The sequence below is a fragment of the Corylus avellana genome, chromosome ca7, assembly GCF_901000735.1.
Source record: "Corylus avellana chromosome ca7, CavTom2PMs-1.0".
Lineage (NCBI taxonomy): Eukaryota > Viridiplantae > Streptophyta > Magnoliopsida > Fagales > Betulaceae > Corylus > Corylus avellana.
The window spans coordinates 4838673-4857674 of record NC_081547.1 but is presented as its reverse complement, the minus strand read 5'-3'; the positions used below and the strand labels follow the sequence as shown (position 1 = coordinate 4857674).

At 35.6% G+C, this 19002-nt stretch overlaps 3 protein-coding genes across 4 annotated transcripts in view; 2 read left to right on the top strand and 1 right to left on the bottom strand.

The window, feature by feature from the left end:
* The first annotated feature begins 4136 nt into the window (after positions 1 to 4136).
* Positions 4137 to 6416, top strand: LOC132186137 (protein BPS1, chloroplastic-like). 2 transcript variants are annotated; one of them, XM_059599962.1, is made up of 2 exons: positions 4137 to 4246; positions 5148 to 6416. In XM_059599962.1, exon 2 carries the CDS (start codon positions 5161 to 5163, stop codon positions 6199 to 6201), a length of 1041 nt encoding a protein of 346 aa, XP_059455945.1. In that variant the 5' UTR covers positions 4137 to 4246; positions 5148 to 5160; the 3' UTR covers positions 6202 to 6416. The 2 variants fall into 2 exon arrangements, with proteins under 2 accessions (XP_059455945.1, XP_059455946.1); XM_059599963.1 differs by lacking the exon at positions 4137 to 4246 and adding an exon at positions 4283 to 4461.
* A 3661-nt stretch (positions 6417 to 10077) lies between these two features.
* On the top strand, positions 10078 to 16684 carry LOC132188600 (mitogen-activated protein kinase homolog MMK2). Its single transcript, XM_059603108.1, has 6 exons — positions 10078 to 10485; positions 11875 to 12004; positions 13096 to 13233; positions 14263 to 14595; positions 15157 to 15340; positions 15924 to 16684. The coding sequence occupies exons 1-6, from the start codon at positions 10325 to 10327 to the stop codon at positions 16094 to 16096; spliced, it is 1119 nt and encodes a 372-aa protein (XP_059459091.1). The 5' UTR covers positions 10078 to 10324; the 3' UTR covers positions 16097 to 16684.
* Positions 16685 to 16870: 186 nt separating this feature from the next.
* The window catches only part of LOC132188599 (probable polygalacturonase), a 3095-nt gene continuing 963 nt past the window's right edge, over positions 16871 to 19002 (bottom strand). Inside the window, exons 3-6 of the mRNA XM_059603107.1 lie at positions 18634 to 18754; positions 18363 to 18537; positions 17796 to 17866; positions 16871 to 17672 (exon numbers count right to left, since the gene is read on the bottom strand). Coding sequence (XP_059459090.1) covers positions 16945 to 17672; positions 17796 to 17866; positions 18363 to 18537; positions 18634 to 18754 — 1095 coding nt within the window. The 3' untranslated portion in view covers positions 16871 to 16944. The remainder of the gene's footprint in view (positions 17673 to 17795; positions 17867 to 18362; positions 18538 to 18633; positions 18755 to 19002) is intronic.

Below are 19002 nucleotides of genomic sequence, written 5' to 3'. Positions count from 1 at the left end.
GTGTTCACATATTACATTTTCTCTGTAAAAGTGTCAATTACATAACATGCTTGCTGCCAGCGCGAGAATCAGACAGTTACGGTTTGGTGGAGCCACTTACCAGCTACTTGGATTGATACATTTACATAACATCACATCGCTGCCAACTCCATAACCAGATGGTTCTGTGGATTGGACCCATCGACCAGCTAATTCAGCTGAAGCAGCTATAGTGTGCACTTTGTCCTGGTTCGGCCACCAAGGTGGGCAGCCATTCATGACAGAACACGTTCTGGCCTTAGCAGCTGAGAATAAGGACATTTAAACGAAATGAACCTTTTTGGTCTCTTGCTACTCTCCATTAATCTGAGGATGAGTTCTTCATTATTCCTGACCACTTAAACTCAAATTCTCTGTCCCCATTGTTTTATGTGCCAACAAGTTTTGTCAAGCTGTAGAACAGTGACGTTTTTTGAGCATGGTTCATAAATTTATTATTATTATTATTGTTGTTGTTGAAAGAACGTGTGAGATGTGAAACATGACACTTTTAGGGTCGGAGCAATTTCTGCAAGTTGAATTTCGGGAAGAATTTCTTTTAATTTTGGACTTTCCAATCAAATATTCTATATGATATTGTATTAATTAATTCCGGGTGGACAGTTGATTATTTGTCATGCTTGTGTAATTACAGTGTTCTTTATTTGAGCCAGCTTGCAGATGTTCCCTAGCTGAAGAGAAGTACTTAATATCCATGTGATGCTTTTAATATTTGCATGCCTACTTTCCGGAAATGCTGGGTTGGAAGAATCTTTTGTGTTCTAGCCGTACCAGCAATGTCTTCTTTATATATATATATATATATATGCTTCTCTTTGGTCCCTTGGCTTTGCCTTTAAGCCTCATATTACCACAACTTACAGATTTTCACTAACCCAAAAAAAAAAAAAAAAAAGGTTTGGCAGGATGGGCCCTTGCAATTGGGAGGCAATTATAAGAGGTTCTTGCCTTGGTTTACCTGTTAAAACAGGTGTTCGGGCAGTTTGAACACTTATTTAAGCAAATAACCATCGATTTCATAATTGCAAGGAATTCCTTGCTATCCAGAGATAAGAGAATTATAATTATAGGGATCCCCTTCTTGTTCTGGAGTGAGGGAATTATGGCCTTTTGCAAGGGCCATCAAACCATTTGGTATTGGATGATATGGGCCATCAAACCATTTGGTACTGCAAGGGCCATCAAACCATTTTGAAATGACATTTTAATTTTGCACCCCTGCATATATATATATATAGCGTACGTTTTCATCTATAAACTCTTCACCGTGGTATTGAACCACAGAATTCGTGTGGAGCTGGAAATCAGAACGGTCGGATTCCGTGGATCACAGATGACGATGGTGACCGTTTATCACAACGGTCACTGTCGGCTTCTGGAAAAAGCCAGCGTTAACGTGTTTGGCTAACCAAGCCAAGAATTGACAACGGCTACTTTTTTTCTGTGTTGGGAGGGAGTGGGATTGTGGGAATACGAAGGATAAGAATACACGGCTTGCTTTGTTTGGGAGAAAGAAAAAAAAAAAATGTGAAAGGGAATGAAAGGAATGGATGTCTTTTCACCTTTAACGTTCCGTCTAGAGGAGGGCAAAGGCAGGTATACAAGATTAGATTGCATAATATACACGTCACACGTCATTTAATTTCCATAATAATGCGAAAACTCTCCAATTAAAATTTCTCACAGTTTTTAACATTTTCGGCCCACAACTCGTCTTTTCAAACTCCCCACCACACCATGGTTAACCCTAAACATAGGAGTAAACCAGAATTTTTAATATATATTTATTTATTTATTTAAAATTCATCATTAGATATGTAAAATCCACTTAATTATATATATAAATATTTTTGGCAAAATAATAATAATAATAATAAGAAAAAAAGTATAGAAGTAGAGGAAAGGAGGGCATCCCCTTGGTGCCATCGTTGCCTAGACTAGACATTACACACCATTCTATCATGTTAGCACCAATCTCCAAGTAAAGCCACCGCCTTCGCATAATGATTATCTACATTTTATTTCTGTTAGCGGTGGAAATGAATAATGGTATAAGTCTCTATTGTCTTGTTTTTTTAATCCTTTCAAGAATGATGTAACTATTAAAATTACCATTAAAGTTGTAATTGATCATGATTGGATTTTGATCAAATTGTGACTTTAATAGCCACATCATTTTTTGAGAGACTCAAGAGGGACATAAAAAGAACTTATAGAATTACTTAGTGGAAACGGATCTGACTGGAGAATATCCAGTTTACAGTTGGGATTTCTCTACATCAGCCTCCACTAATAAATAAAAAAATATTTTTTATTTTAGGGTTAACTTTTTCGTTAGTCTAACGGAAGGTATTTTTTTTTTCCTTTTCTTTTCTTTTTGGTCTTGGGTGGCTCGACCACCCCTAGACCGGCCGGCTTGGGGTGGGCCACCCCAACGTCAACCCATTCTCCAGTCCTTAGAGGATCCATTTCCATTGGCAGTTAGTGTTGTCAATTAATTAGGATTGTCTCCCGATTAAATATATTCAATTAGATACTTACAAAATAAATAAATAGTTGTATTAAATAGGTATTTTTGTCTAATCAAAAAGTGAAAAGTGAAAAATATTCTTCAAATATAGCTAATTATATATTTTTCAGTTCATTTGAACTCCTGTTCCGTTTTCAAGAGGGACAAAATTGTTCAAAAAATTAAAATAATAATTTTGCTCTTTTAAAAAACAATTGTCTCTTTCCTTTTCGGACCAGAATCCCTTCAAATTTCATCCAAATTTGAGAGTCTCTTATTATTACATCATAACCATGCTTTATATCTTAAGAGCAATAACAGTAGCTTCCCTTTGATTTTTCATAAATTTATGTAACAATTTCATAATAGCTTTCCGTACATTTTCTTATGCTATTAAAATAGTATTTATTTACAAAATATAAGTTTTCTATCTACCTTCACATTTTTTACAAAATTTCAACGCAATTCTCAATGAAAGACAAAATGATAAAAGATGAGAGAATAAAGATAAATGTTTATATTAAAATAATGTGTAGGGAGCCAAGTCCCTACACATGATTTTAACATTGAGGTATTAAAGTTTAGAGAAAGTGGAGAGGATCCTAATTCAGTTCCTAATTTAGAAAAACTGGAGAGGATCTTAATTCAGTTCAGTGAGGCATTAAAGTTTCATTAACTTTAACATTTATTTTGTGTGATAGTTTGCACGTTGTGAATTGTTAGACATAAAACATTGTTATGATTTAATAATAATAGAATCTCAAATTTGAAAGAAATTTGAGGGGATCCTAATCCTTCAAGAATTCTCTTTAAATTTGAGATTCTCAAATTTATAAATCTCAGTCGTCTATCTTATGCAAGGGTTTAAAATATGTCATATTTCAGCATTTAATAAGGAATCTACCATCAATGAAGCATAGACTTAATAACTTTCTTATGTTGAAACATAGCTTATTTTAAATGCTTAGATGAGATGAACAGATTATAGTTATGAATTTTAAAATTTTAAACGAAATTTTAAGAAATCTCAAAATTCCGAAAAATGTTTTCAATGCATGCCAACAGAAGAATTAAAAATATTTTCGGGATAACAGTGAAATACTAGAAAATTAAAAACATTTTACATTTTGCCACACTTTTTAATGCTTTTTCTTTTTGGCAAGCAGGGACATTAAAACAGAGGGGTAGGTTTAGTAAATAGTGAGTTCAAGAAGACTCTACATTTTTCATCTACATACAAAGAGCGTTTTTTCCACGAAACGCAGCTGGATTTGTCACATCGGGATTCGCGCTGATATTTTCAGGTCACACGCACAAATCATGCCCCTGATTTAAGCAAAGACTTTTCTCCCCATTGCTTTAAAAAAAAAAAGAAAAAGAAAAAGAAAAAGAAAAAGAAAAATATATAGAGCAAGGGTCAAAAAAGGCACACGGAGACTTTATCGTAAACTGAATAACATACTGTACGTTAATTTTAAAAAATCAATCCAGTAATATCTCTGCACCATCTCCACACACGTGTCACTACCTCACTCGCCTTCACTAATTTACCCGGTCAGCCTATCAGTACCCCGCTCTCCCCACCTTCTAATCCAACCTAACCCTCACAAATCCAGAACTTTCAACGAAACAAAATAAACGTTGTCGCCGACTCTGAAAATTTCCTCGCATATTCGATCTCTTCGTTTGGCATATCAGGTACGAACTACATATACTTTCTTTTCTCTATTTCTGATCCCCAAAAAGAAAAAAAAAATGAAGAATTTTGTTTGTTGAAAACACCTTAGGGTTAGGGCTAGGATTAGGGTTTTGATCTATATTTTGTTCAGATTCGCAAGACGAGTCGAGAATTTTGGGTTCTGACGGGTTTAGTTAGTATTCTGATTCAAAGATCTAACAGATCTAACGGTTAGGTGAGTTATTTAGAGTATATATTTATGTCTATGCATGTATGTACTTTTTTGCGTGTATGATTGATTTTCTGCCTTTTATTTTGGATATTTTGTATATATATTTTTTTAATTATTGCAGGATATGTTTGTTAAGGTGGTCTGTGTTGATAATGAAAAAGGGTACATGGAATTTTTGGCTGTGGATAATTTTGTTTTGCAAAGGGGATCTGGGTTTTGCTTGTTATTTTCTTTCTTTGACTACTTATTTATTTGCTATAAAATTTTAAGAAAAATAGGATTAAAAGAGAAGGGAAATCCTTACTCTTTCTAGATTTTGTGTTTATATTGGTTTTGCGCCCAAAGGCAGGGTTGTTGAGAATACCCTATCTAATTCATTGTGCGCATATGGTTTGCAAGAAAAAGAAGGGATTGTTTCTTTTGGTTTTGTCTGGCCCGATTTTTGTTGCGAAGGGCATGAAAGAAAAAGAGCAAGGACAAAATTTTGATCTTTGATATTGGGATTTTAGGAGATGAAAACCTCGACTAACCTAAGCATGCTGTTTCTATTAGTGTTAAGTATGTTTTTTGATTACGGTTTTCTTTTTTTTGTAACCGGGTAGGGGGTTTGCATAAAATCAATTTTGCTGAAATGATCGTTCTTTCGTTTTTTTAACCTCACATCTGCTTGTGTTATCTGTTTGGTGCAGTAAATTTGTCGAAATGAGTCGTCCACAGGAACCACACCAGCCTTTCTTTCCTTTTGGAAATCCTTTCCGTATGTTATCACCCAAGGGTTCTCATTTGTCTAAAAAGCTTCTTTTACAACTGAACACTTTTGAGGAAAACTTGGCAGAAAGGCTGAGAAATCTTAACCCAAAAGACAAAAATGACATCCTTAGCTTGTCGTGGATGAAGTCAGCAATGGAGTCACTTTGCAACACTCATAACGACATAAAAGATCTCATATTTGAGCTTGAGCTCCCTGTGAGTGATTGGGATGAGAAATGGATTGATGTGTACTTGGACATCAGTGTAAATTTGCTTGATATATGCATTGCTTTTAGCTCTGAGCTCTCAAGATTAAACCAGGGAAATCTCTTGCTTCAGTGTGTACTCCACAATTTGGAGTCTGCCTCTTCAAATGTGTTTATCCGGGCCAGTTCTTCACTCGATAGCTGGAGACAGCATATTAATGCAAAGAACCCTAGACTCGAGAACTGTTTCACCATTTTGGACAAGCTTGAGGCATCACTGGATCTTCCCAAGGTTAAGAACTCAGCCAAAGGTAAGGTTTTGATGCGTGCTATGTATGGGGTTAAGGTGCAGACAGTATTTATCTGTAGCGTTTTTGCTGCAGCCTTCTCTGGTTCTGAAAGAAAGTTGTTACATTTGCGTGTTTCTGAGAAATATAAGTGGGCACAAGATTTTACTGATCTGCAGGGTAACATTAATGGGGAAATTAGAAATATATTTTCCAGTGGAGGAGTTAAAGTTTTGAAAGAGCTTGAGGTAGTTGATACAAGTGTCAAGAAATTGTATCCCATGATCCAAGAGGGTGTGGACCTGGTTGAAGTGGAAGAAGCATTCCAGAACTCTGTTTCTGATTTGGGAAGGGGAACAGAGAAACTTATGCAAGGACTAGATCTTCTCTCAAAGGAAGTGGATGGCTTTTTCCAAATAGTTTTAACTGGGCGTGATACTCTCCTTGGTAATCTAAGATCGAATGGTGCTCTCTCCGACACAATGCTTGATGTAGCATGATGAGTAGCAAATTGATAATGTTCTGGCTAAACTCTCTCCTATATATAGATGGGCGTAGGTATTGGGTTTTAGGTGAAAGTATACCATCTTGTTTTGCTTATTGTACTAAGTATGGTGTGAGTTGTAAGGTATGTTGTGTTATTGTTCTACCGGTTTGTATATGGGTGTTGTACCATGTAATGTCAATATCAAATAAAAGGTTGAAAAGTTTGTTATATTCGAACTTGATAATGCAGCGTAGGTTTAAATTTTTCCAAGTGTTTCACTCTCAATTGACCATCGTTTTAGGATTTGTGTTTTTGACAGTTGCAGATTCTTTGCATTTGCTCAGACTTATAATGTTTATTGATCCCGAACTTGTTACATGGAGGATCATAGATGAGGAGTTCCTTCCTCGCATACTAATGTGTATGAGCATTTATCCATTGTTGCTCTCTCTTGTAATCTTCCTACCTAAACCAGCTGCATTTTGATACTTGTACAAGTGATCGAATTGTGAAAGAAAGACCAAAGAAGATGGTGGCTTCAACCATATTGAGCAGAACCTTTGAAATTGATCTGGGCATGTTCATGGGACTCAATTCATTATTTAAGTAGTGGTACACAATTTATTATTTAAGTATGTGAGTCCTATATGAACTCTCGTAATTGCTGGAGATCCTAATTTGGGGGGAATTCTGGGGTCTATGTGAGGATGGGGGACGATGCCATGAACATGTGAATGCTGGAGAGAATTAGCAAGCAGCAAGTATGTTAGAGCATCTCTAGCAGAAAGTAGACAAAATAGCTACTAAAAAAATACAAATTTTTACTTTAGTTATTTATTTTTTCATACACTCTTAACATATTCTTTATCATACTCTTTATTTTTTTTAAATATTATTTTGTTTGGAAAATAGCGTAAAAGAGAGGATGAGAGCCCGAGTAAAAGAAAGAAGTGGAAAAATAATAAACAAAGTTTACAATGTGGATATTGAAATAATCAGTATATTTATTGTTCACACTAAATTAAAAAATAATAATAATAAATAAAAGAAAAAAGTGAAGTTGTATATTTTGCTGGAGACGAAAAAAAATTCTCATAATTTGACTATTATTAGGGATTTGACTAGGGGTGAAATAGCGGTTGCGGTTAGCGGTTAGTGGCTAAAACCGCTAACCGCAACCGCCTAGGCGGTTAGTAAAATTTACTAACCGCCTCCGCTAACCGGGTAGCGGTTAACCGCCCGGTTAGCGGTTAACCGCTTTGGAATAACCGCTTTTTTTCTAACCGCTTTTTTTGGGCTTTTTTCTTTGGACCGATTTTGGACCGGGTTTGGGCCGGTTTTGGGCTCACTTTAAACATTTTTTTTTCTCATTTTAAACATTTTTTTTTTCCCTTTCCATGGCCATTTTAGCATTAAAAATTGCTATATACCAAAATCTTGTTGGCCACCTTCTACAAATCTACACATCATATAATATACAAATAAAATTACAACAAAATCATCACTTCACTTGTAGTCTTATACATAAACTCACAAGCAAGTTCATAAACTCACATATAGAAATAAAATAAAACACAAACAAATTCATAAACTCACAAGCAACCAAAAAAACCAACATATATGGTTAAACTTGAAGCTTGAGGCTCATTTCAATCAACCAAAAAAAGTTCATAAACTCACAACTTATTGTTATTATATATATATAATATATAAATATATATTATATTTAAAAAAAAGCGGTTAGCGGGTAGCGGTTAGCGGTTAGCGGATTTCCAAAACCTACTAACCGCTAACCGCAACCGCCTAGGCGGTTAGCGGTTTTTACTAACCGCTTTCAAAGCGGTTAGGCGGTTAGGCGGTTAGCGGTTAACGGTTATAACGGTTAGCGGTTGCGGTTAGGCGGTTTTAAATTTCACCCCTAGATTTGACTATTCTTTAGAGATGCTTGGTTGTAATCGCTTTTGTAGAATAACTAAAAAAAAGAAAGAAAATAATGATGTAGTTAGGCCATAGTATTTTGCGTGTAAAATTGGTCTTAATTTTGACCTTAATTGTTATTTTATTTGAAGTCAATCTTGAATTCAATTCATTGATGATTGATGAGAAAAAAAAAACTTGATGAAAACGCAATTTTGAGCTGAATTCACTTCCATAAACTTTCAACCTAATTTTGTTGAATTTTCTGCATCAAGTACCAAAAAAAATAAACGTGGTCACCCATCAACCATCATCATCACTTGTATCTGATGGCTTATGCCCATGCCCCTATATGGAGGCCTAAATGAAATTAAATTGAGTAATTAATTGTCATAAAGATTTTAGCCATAATATTGTAACAAACTCAAATCCACCATATCCAACTGCCTTACCCTAATAATCTTCAAGCATTAATAATCCCAGCCCCTCAATCAAGTCCAACTTCCACTGCCTTTTTAAGTCACAACAGAACTACCAAACAACTGACATACAATTTAATAACGTGGTCCTTATAACATTATTTTAAATAGCATTATTAAAATTTTCATAAATCCCAGTGGTTGAAACTTGAAACTAGTCTCAAATGGTGCCCAGATAGAAAACCCCCTCTTCTCTCTCTCTCTCTCTCTCTTTCTAGGATCATTCTGAAATTAAAAAAAGAAAAAAAATAAAGGGAAAATGGTGAGTGGGAAAGAGTCAAGATGGAGCCAGGAGGGAAGCAAGATAGAGATGTAATGGTTTCTTTTGTCAAAGCAAAAGAAGAAGAAGAAGAAGAAGAAAAAAAAGAAAAAGAGAAAGAGAGGGAATTGGTGACTTTTTCTCATGTGAATGGTCGAAATCGCGTTGGAATTGAATCTCCAAAGTCGGAAAAAGCAAATTTTCATAGTTGGAATTTTATTGCATATTCTTGGAAGAAAAGGACCACAGTTGAATGTTGAAACGTGGTTCAAGTTGGATTCATACTTATCAAAACGACGACGTCACTTTGTTAGAATTATTAAGCCTTACCTACCAGCCTACCCATTGGGCAATCGGAGTAAATGGGTTGACCCTACTCATTTATGCAAACCCATCTAACCTTACCCACGAAATGACGAAATGCAGTGACATCAGTCGGTCCATTTCAATTCTCAAAGAAGAGAGAAGCTTCCCTTCAAATATAAAGTGTAAACCAACAAGTCCAAGATTCAATTTAGTTGGTAAAGATTTTTCCCAAAACAAAAAATTCTAACTTTCTTTGCACATTTTCTACTACTGTCACGCTTTGATTGAGACCCCGGCGGTGTGATGCTATTTATTAATAGGATTTTGTATGATTTTTATGCAATTAAGATGACGTGAGAGTGAAAATTAACCCTTACCAAGTTATATATATATATATATATATATGTCTTATAACAATTTACTAAATAATATTATTAATTTATTTTTTATTTCCTAATATGTATCTAATGGAAGGAAAATGATTAGGGTGCTAAAAGTTTTACTATAATTTATTGTTTACTACAATTTGAGGGGTGAAAGGTCCGACCTGGTTTCTAACCTATGCTTACTATATATCTTTAGTAACTAATATGATAAGTACCTAGTAAACTGTCACGTTAATAGACAGTTTTATCAATATATTAAAATAAGGCAATCCAGTAAAATAAGGGTGCAATCAGAGTGTAATATCCATCATTAAGCAAAAGTAATGCTGCACACTGCTCATATGCTTTTGTGACTAATCTTTTAAAATTAGTATTAATTTATAATGAACTTTAAATTTTGATGAAGTAATAATTCCAATTAGAAAAACTCATGAAGGCCAAAAATCACAGGAATCCACGGAAAAAAAGAGAAAGTAAAAAAAAAAAAAAAGAAAGGAAAAGTCACATTAAATTCACGGGTCACCCAAGGTTTTTCCAGTTCAAAAGCCTCCCCCCTCTGTGAAACTTCTCGCTCCCAGACACACGCGCACACTCTCTCTCTACGAAGACGCAAGAAAGAAGTTGGAAATGTCAAAGGCCTTTACACCTACCGACACCGCGACACGCCCTCCCCAAAGTTAAGACCCTTCTCCAATATCGGCGTTCCCGGCACCCACCACTCTTTTCCTCCGAATAATTCTGCTCACAAATCTTTGTGTCTGCTCGGTGCTCAAGCTCTTTGCCTTGTCAATGGATTCGGGCTCTGGTTCTGGCGAGCCTAACATCAGAGGGGTACCTACCCATGGTGGAAGCTACCTTCAGTATAATGTGTACGGCAACCTCTTCGAGGTTTCCCGCAAGTACGTCCCTCCTATACGGCCCGTTGGGAGAGGCGCTTATGGGATTGTTTGGTAAGAGCTTCTCTGGGTTCGACTTGTTTTTCTTTCTTGGTATTGTTTGGGTTCGACTTCAGTTGCTTCTTGAAGCAAAATCTTGCTTGTTTTTGTTCATTTCTCGAGGAAAAAGAAAAGAAAAGTAATTTTCAAAGAAATATTTTCAAAGTGGCTAATTATTTCTGGGATTTAATTTGAAGTTTATAGCTGGGTTTTGTTAGTTATACTAGAATTTGTTTGGTAAGAAGCTTTTGTGTTGTGGGTCACAATAGTTATACTTCACGATTGATTTTTTGTGGTTGTAGATTTTGCTACGGGGAGTAGCTGAAATCGTGATTCTGTGTTTACTGTCACTGGGGTGTGTATTTAATATACTATAGTTAATCATGGTCAAAATTAAGTTGGGGGTTTCATTGACTCTATAGTTCATCAGGGTAGCTGAAATGAAGATCTTGGTTACTTCGTTCTTGTTAAAAATAAATAAAAAATTGTGTATGTTTTTTTAAATATCTTGTCTTGATGAGAATCTGAAGCTATCGATGAGCGCTTTTAAGCTGAAAGTAATGATAATTGTAGTTATCATCTATTTCAGTGGAACTCTAAGGTCAATGTAAACCAATTGGGTTAATAAACCTGTTGTCGAGCAACGAACTTTCAGTTTGTTGGAGGATAAATAATAAGTAGTAGAATTGAAATTTTGCTCTTTGTTTTAGTCCTGCAGACATAAAGATAATTGGGGCATATTTTTGTGCATTATTAGTTTTTCTGTCTTGACTAATTGTTGATAAATCTTGAGTTTATTTGTTTGAGAGTGACACCTGGGCCTAGTTCTAATATGTGGGCAACTCTGTCCTGTGCTTTATTTTATTTTATTTTTTATTTTTTGTATTTATCTAATCTTTATTATAAGTTCTTGGTCTGTTTATAATTTTCACTGAAACAGCGTGAAAATTTAATGGGTGAAGCAAATTTTCATTTACTTGGTTTCCAGATTTAACCAATTCCATCTTAAACCCTAAATTTGGCAATGTACTTACAATTTTTCAGCAGTTGTCTGAGTTTTGCTCATGGACATATATCTGTATGGGACGTGACTCCTCCAAAATGGTTGCATATGGAATTATAAGTAAGAAGTTTTTGTGTGTCCTTGCTATGTGCTCTCAATTTCATGTGAGGATGAATTTGTCAGTGTTGACTATTACAGCGTTTTTGTGTCAAACATGTCTGAAAACCTTTTCATTCTTAATGGAAGATTCTTATATTATAAAATTCATTGGGTTCTCGTGACTCATTAGACAATTGCACTTGAAGTTTGTATTTACAATTCGAATGATGGGCTCTTTTTGATTAGGTTTTTCTTTGTTAACAATAATGTGAGGGAAGATATAATTTTTACGTTTCCTTCAGTGCTGCTAAGAATGCGGAGACACATGAGGAGGTTGCCATTAAGAAGATTGGCAATGCTTTTGACAACAGAATAGATGCCAAGAGGACTTTACGAGAAATTAAACTTCTTCAGCACATGGATCATGAAAATGTAATTCTAGTTACCTTTTTCATTTTTCATGTTCTTATACTTGAATCAGTCTTATATATCTTTGTGCTTTTTTTCCCCTTTTGTCAGAATTTTAGTTGTTTGGAAAGTTTAAAGTGCTTACATGTGCAATATGATTTTTTCTTTATTTTTATATCTTTGAATTCATGAGCCAATTATTCTGAAGGATGTCGCTAATGTGTAGGTAGAAAATTTTGAACAGGTGGGTTACTAATTTAGGATAACTTGCTTATGCCATACTGCCCATACATATCAATAGCTAAAATGTGCCACAACTACTAGTACACTAATCGAAGTTTTCATTTATATGTTATATAAAGATGGGTTAAGTCCTGTTTATTACAATGGTGTTTGAATCCTATGTATTATGAATATTCTGTCAATAATACCCGTTGTTTGGAAAACTAGGTTTCATAGAAATAGACAGAGTGGAGTGTCGAACACAGCTAGCATGAAAAACCTAGACACAGGGGCACTGTTATTTATGCGTACATTATTCTTGAATACACAATTTCAAGCATATGCTGCAATTCTATGATGAAAAATATCTTATGGTTTAATATCATATTTTGGGTAAGATGGAATTTAATTCTGCTCATTTGCTTAGATTTTCTTTTTTCACATAATCTTTTTTTTATTATTTTTTGATGTCGGGGAACCTCTCCAAGGCAGGGCCCTTCGGACCCACCCTTGTAGAGTAAACCCTGGTTCCGTGCACCGCATCCTCGGAAGTTTCCCTACACGAAACTGGTTAAATCTTTGGCTTTTCACCAGGGGGTGTGGCCTTAAGGGATTGTTTGCACCCATGAGGTGTTGAACCTTGGACCTTGAAGGGAGCAAACCCTCGAGACCAAGGTCTTCATCACTTGGGCCAACCCCTTGGGGTTATTCTCATAATCTATTAATAGTTTTGATTAGTGAGATTCTACTGAGTATTGCTTTCTATTTCGGGAATTAAAGGCTTACTGCTCGCTTTATTACTATTATTCGTTTTGATAAACAAGATTCTACTGAGTATGCTTTCTGTTTTGGCTGAGTTATAGGTTTGCTGCTCACTTTTTCCTCCTATGCAGGTCATTGTGATCAAAGACATCATACGACCTCCACAAAAGGAGAACTTCAATGATGTCTACATTGTTTATGAATTAATGGACACTGATCTTCATCAGATCATACGTTCCAATCAACAATTGACAGATGATCATTGTCGGGTTAGCATTACATCTATTTCTCAGATATAAACTATTATGTTTAACATGCAATTTAAAATAGTCCGATTTTTTTTATTTATTTTTTCCTTAGAATCATTCCATTTATTTTTCCTGCATTGCTTAGTTTACTTGAAGTGGAAGTTTGGAATATTTCAGCCCCTTGATAGGGACAGTATATTGTATAATTTACATTTTTATGGGTACTGCTGCAAGCTCTATGGTATACAGATTGCTACTGAGCAAAATCCTAGTGACATTTAAATTCCTGGATTATGATTCATATAATTAAAGATTCTTTAGTATGTTCTAAGATACTGTTGTTATCCATCCTTGCACCAGTGGGTTGTTGTAAATCCTCGTGTTCCTATTGATGTGTGTTGTGGAAAGGGTACAGGTATCAGCAGTGTTCATGGTCTTCACATAAATTGCATGAGTATAAATGGAACAATAACTTTAGAGTACTGACAAAACATGACATGAGTAGGTCTAATAGTGTTGCCTTCAATTGAATGTAAACATGTCATTATGCACTTGGGGATGCTGGATGTTCCTTTTCTCCGCTCAGCTTTATTATCTAGGATCAAGTTTTTTGTGAAACCATGTCATTGCAGTTAACTATTTAGGAATCGCCTTGCTTCAACTCTCATGTTCTGTTAAGAATGAGGTTCTAAACTTACACTTAATTGAACATAGATAGGTGAGTTGTTACTATATGTTTAGTTTCAAGTTTTCTGGATCCATCCCATTTGAATGGCTAGAGTAGATTTATACTGAATATTGTGAATTTTTCTTTTTCCACTTTATTTGTATTAAAAATGTGAATAGAAGGAAGATAAAACTTATTAATTTATACCTTGTGCCAACAAATGGAAAAGGAAGAGAAATAAAATAAAGATAAATTCCTCTTCTTTTTTGTTTTTGTTTTTGTTTTTTTTTTGTATATTTAATTTCTGTATCACATATTGTTATGGTTCTTGTTGCCATCTTTCAAGCTTGAGCTGTCAAGATACTTAAATGCTACCTTTGCAGTATTTTCTGTATCAACTGTTACGAGGGCTCAAATATGTACATTCGGCAAATGTTTTGCATCGTGATTTAAAGCCCAGCAATCTGCTTCTGAATGCAAATTGTGACCTCAAGATTGGAGACTTTGGGCTTGCGAGGACAACATCTGAAACTGATTTCATGACTGAGTATGTTGTTACTCGTTGGTACCGAGCACCAGAACTGCTCCTTAATTGTTCAGAATACACTGCAGCAATTGATATTTGGTCGGTGGGTTGCATACTTGGTGAAATCATGACAAGACAACCTCTGTTCCCTGGCAAAGATTATGTTCATCAGCTGAGACTTATTACTGAAGTATGTATTTTAGAACATGCTAGCCAGTATATAGGGTTGCACTTCTTGTTGCTTCCTACGTTACATAGATGCCCAATAGGGATGCAACCTTTTCATCATTACACTTGATCTTGTGCTAAGTCACTTCTCCCCAAGTTTCCAATTTCGAGAGTTGTTGATGTCTTTTTTTCCTTTATCAATGGATATGCTCGTTATCACCAAAGGGCTGAAATTGCATACAGATAACTGAATTCGGGAATGTGAACGTTTGAGTAGGAGATATTCAATACATTAGTCTTTGTACTTGTAAGACACAGAAAGAATACTTCTTTTCAAAGATGAACAGGCACCATCTTGAGCTATAGATACTAAGTAGTAGGAGAGAATCAGTTGAGGAGTCAAATCCTCTTCTATTAAGTCCGTTTCATTTCTCGAAATTTTTGTTTTCGTCCGGGCTCTATTCAATCTTTATAGTTTTCTTCTGCATATATAGGCTCTGTTGAAATAAGATGCTGCTCTTTGTCTTGTTGGAAGTAAGATTGACATTTGACAACGGTATTTTTTTCCTGTTGTTGTGAGAAGCTCATAGGTTCACCGGATGACTCCAGCCTTGGGTTTTTACGAAGTGATAATGCTCGAAGATATGTTAGACAGCTACCTCAGTTCCCAAGGCAACAATTCTCATCTAGATTTCCAAATATGTCCGCTGGTGCTGTTGATTTGCTGGAAAAGATGCTTGTATTTGATCCAAACAGGCGCATTACTGGTATGATGAATTACCATAATACAATTATCAGTTGGTTCTTAACATGGTTCTGGAGTCATAGTTCTGGAATTGCGTGGGAATTTGGGGAACCATAAGAGAAAAATGATTGAAGTTGTTACACATCTTTTCAAGAAGATTTGGCTAAGTCTTTGAGGAACAAATCAAAATATTATTTGAAATTGAGTTTTTGCATGCGTTTCGCCAAATCTTTTCGGAATTGTCTTAGATTTCTTGCAATAAAGTTGGAGCATGTTAGATGTAGCTGAGTAGTTTTCAGGACACAGATTATACTCTAAAAAATGAATTTATGAATGTGCTCATAATAATTTTTTTTTAAAAAGTGTATTATTCTAGCATGTAGGATTGTGCTTTTAATCGATTTAGTTGGTTGGTATATGCATAATTCATGCACCTACACGGGTTTTGAACCTGTGATCTCACATTTCACACTTAAGGAGAGACGAAATGCCATTTGATCTAAGGACCATTGACCATATCAAAATAGCAATGCATTTTTTTCTTTTTTATGGATCTTTTCTTATTATTTGCACTGAAAATCACCTTTATACCCGGTTGTTTGCAGTTGGAGAGGCATTGTGTCACCCATACTTGGCACCTCTTCATGATATCAATGAGGAGCCTGTTTGCCTGAGGCCTTTCAGTTTTGATTTTGAGCAACCATCATTTACTGAAGAAAATATTAAGGAGCTCATCTGGAGAGAGTCAGTAAAGTTCAACCCAGATCCAACTTATTGAGGATTATGGGATAATCTGTTGTATACACTCGCTTAGAAACCTGATGATTTGTACAACAATCTGAACCAATTGGGTCATCCCATGAAAAGGATAAAAAGCTTGCCTGGACATATTGGATTTACTGAAAAATAGTCATTAGATGATATTCATTCTAACTCTCCCATCTTTTGGATGTTTGTAATTCGACTGTGTAAATGAATCAGAAGTGGAAGTTCTCTGAAGTTCCAATCCCTCTTTGGTGCTGGTTCGTCCTTCTGCTGTAGGACTTGGGAGATGAAGCTGGTACATGAAACTGATGCTGCTGGGAAATTGTTTCATTACATTTCGAGCATGCAGCGGTAAAGTGAAATCTCTACATTCATGAACCCAAGATTATGATGGTTGCAAAATCTCTCACTCATGATTTTCTGAGTGTATGAAATAGTTAGCATGGATATAAAGACTTGCTTTAATTTGCTGGGTGACCTTATCATCTTTTCTCATATGTTTGTGATAATACCCCAATGAATCTGTATGTATTACCTCTCTTAAGCTTGTTTCTTGCTGTGGGAATTTCTATGGGAAACCTTTGTTGCCTAGTTATCTCAATGTACCATTTTGTGAACCCTTTTTAGATGCTATTTTACGCACGAATCCATTGTTAAACGCATTGACATTTCTGTCTTGGACATTTTGGTAGCGGGGGAGAATTCCAAGCCCCTGGCTTGACACATTGTTTCAATTTTTTTTTGTTGTTGCTAATAACAGCACTTTTTCATGACTTGTTTCATGTCCAAGGAAAGGCATACTCTTATAGTCTTATGCCAGGGTTCTTGATATAATTTTGTTTAATCTTGAAGTGATTTCTGTTACACATGAAGCAAAGTTCGGGCATAAGTCATTCTATAAGTACACTTCTTAAACTCTACATTATCAACCGGTAAACTGTCTGTCGGAAATTCACATGTTGTAATCTTCTCCGACCCTTGATCGGGTAACGAGTCACACGGCTGAGGAGTTACACCACTTGTAATCCCTGCAACATCAGTGCACATCCATTTCACTTTCTTCGACTTAGCTGCCATCCCAATGGTCACATTCGAAACACAAATATTTGTAAACGGGTCACCGGAAATCCCTTCCAATCTAGCTGCCATTGACACATTCTCCGCCACCATATCCCTATAGTTGATGCCTTGGATCACTGGTAGGGCATTGGGGTCGTAGTTATTATCGGCATGTGCCTTATAATTGCCATTCATCAGAAAGACCCATTTCATGGTGTGCATGGTCATTCTTTGTACGTAAATGTCTTTCACGTACCCTCCTCTTCCTACGGCCGTCTTGATCCGCACCCCTGATTCTGTGTTGATGGCCACGATGTCTTCAGCCCTGACATCTTGGATCCCACCTGACATCTCGCTTCCCAAAGCGATCACGGCGCTGTATGGGGAAATACATGTGAGCCGTCTGATGATTAGTTGTTTTGTGGGCCATCCAAATGCGATGCCATACTCATCCCAACCGCTCTTGACGGCCACACAGTCATCCCCAGAAACTATGTAACAGTCTTCTATTCTTATGTTTGTGCAAGAATCTGAGTTCGCCACCAAAAAAAAAAAAAGAAAAAAAGAGTAAGAAGTTAACATATAGTTTGATTCGTGAAAGTTTAAACTTGTTAATTTAAGAGTTATATATTGTGATATCTCAACAAACGCACCTGGGTTGATGCCGTCAGTGTTCGGAGATTTAACCGGCGCGATGATCGTAATGCCTTGAACAAGAATATTGCTGCATATTTTGACAACACCGTTAAGTAAATAAATAAATAAAAGGAAAATTCCACTTTACTCCTGAGTTTTAGAGTTTTTCAATTTGAACTTCAAAGTTTAAAAATTGGCAATGTATTATCCTAATATTTCATAAATTTTTAATTTAAACCTGTCAAATTGGACGAAAATTTATGAAATTACGTAATTACTCTCATACTTTTTTTTTAAAAAAAAAAAAAAAAATTTCGTCCAATTTAATGGAGATTAATAACGGAAGGTTTAAATTGAAAAATTTTGAAACATTATGGGGGTACATTGCCAACTTTTAAAAACTTTAGGATTCAAATTAAAAAATCCTTAAAACTTAAATGGGTAAAGTGAATTTTACTCATAAATAAATCAAGAAAAGCCGGTGCATTTGGGATTTGATTGACTGCAGGCAATAAAAGATCAGTGGCTCTATTTATTTATAAAACTGAATACAAACTAAAAAGCATGGGATTAGTGGAATTTACCTGCTGTAAACTGGATGAACGTTCCATGATGGGGAGTTTAGGAGCGTTAGATTTGAAATCTGGACAATGTCTGAGAACATGACTTCGATCAGGTAAGGGCGGGTGTATTTTAGCTTCCCCCCGTGGAATTTTTGCCACCAGAACGCTCCCTGACCGTCAATAGTCCCGTTATCACCTGATGTTGTCCCATCATGTAATATCAATTGTCCAATCGATTAACACAGCAGTTATGTGAATAATTTTAATTTTATTTATCTAAAGAGTAAATTACCTGTGATAACAACATCAGTGAGGTTTGTTCCAAATACGAGGCTGGTGTACCTTCCGCCTGCCGCGTCCCTTCCTCGGCCGTATGATGGCAGAGGTTTGAGCACAGGCCATTCGTTCATGTCCTAAATCATTTGATTGATGCAATTAAGAAAAAAAAAAAAAAGCAATTTAAAAAGTTTACATAACTAAAATGCAAAAAAGTAAAAATACCATTTAAAAAGTTTTACCAAACGATCCTCTTTTTATTAAACCACAAGAATTTGTTGAAATCAAAGGAGTTTATTTGTCACAGGGCGAACCCAAGAACCAATTTAATCCAAGATCTAGCACTTTACCTTATTGTCAAGGTTTTTTTTTTTTTTTTTTTTAA

Bases quoted from the DNA above. Each gene is read 5' to 3' on its own strand.
- LOC132186137 (XM_059599962.1), top strand. From the start codon at position 5,161: ATGAGTCGTCCACAGGAACCACACCAGCCTTTCTTTCCTTTTGGAAAT.
- LOC132188600 (XM_059603108.1), top strand. From the start codon at position 10,325: ATGGATTCGGGCTCTGGTTCTGGCGAGCCTAACATCAGAGGGGTACCT. The intron at 13,234-14,262 runs GTTAGCATTACA...CTACCTTTGCAG, and splicing joins TGACAGATGATCATTGTCGG to TATTTTCTGTATCAACTGTT. The intron at 14,596-15,156 runs GTATGTATTTTA...TGTTGTGAGAAG, and splicing joins AGCTGAGACTTATTACTGAA to CTCATAGGTTCACCGGATGA.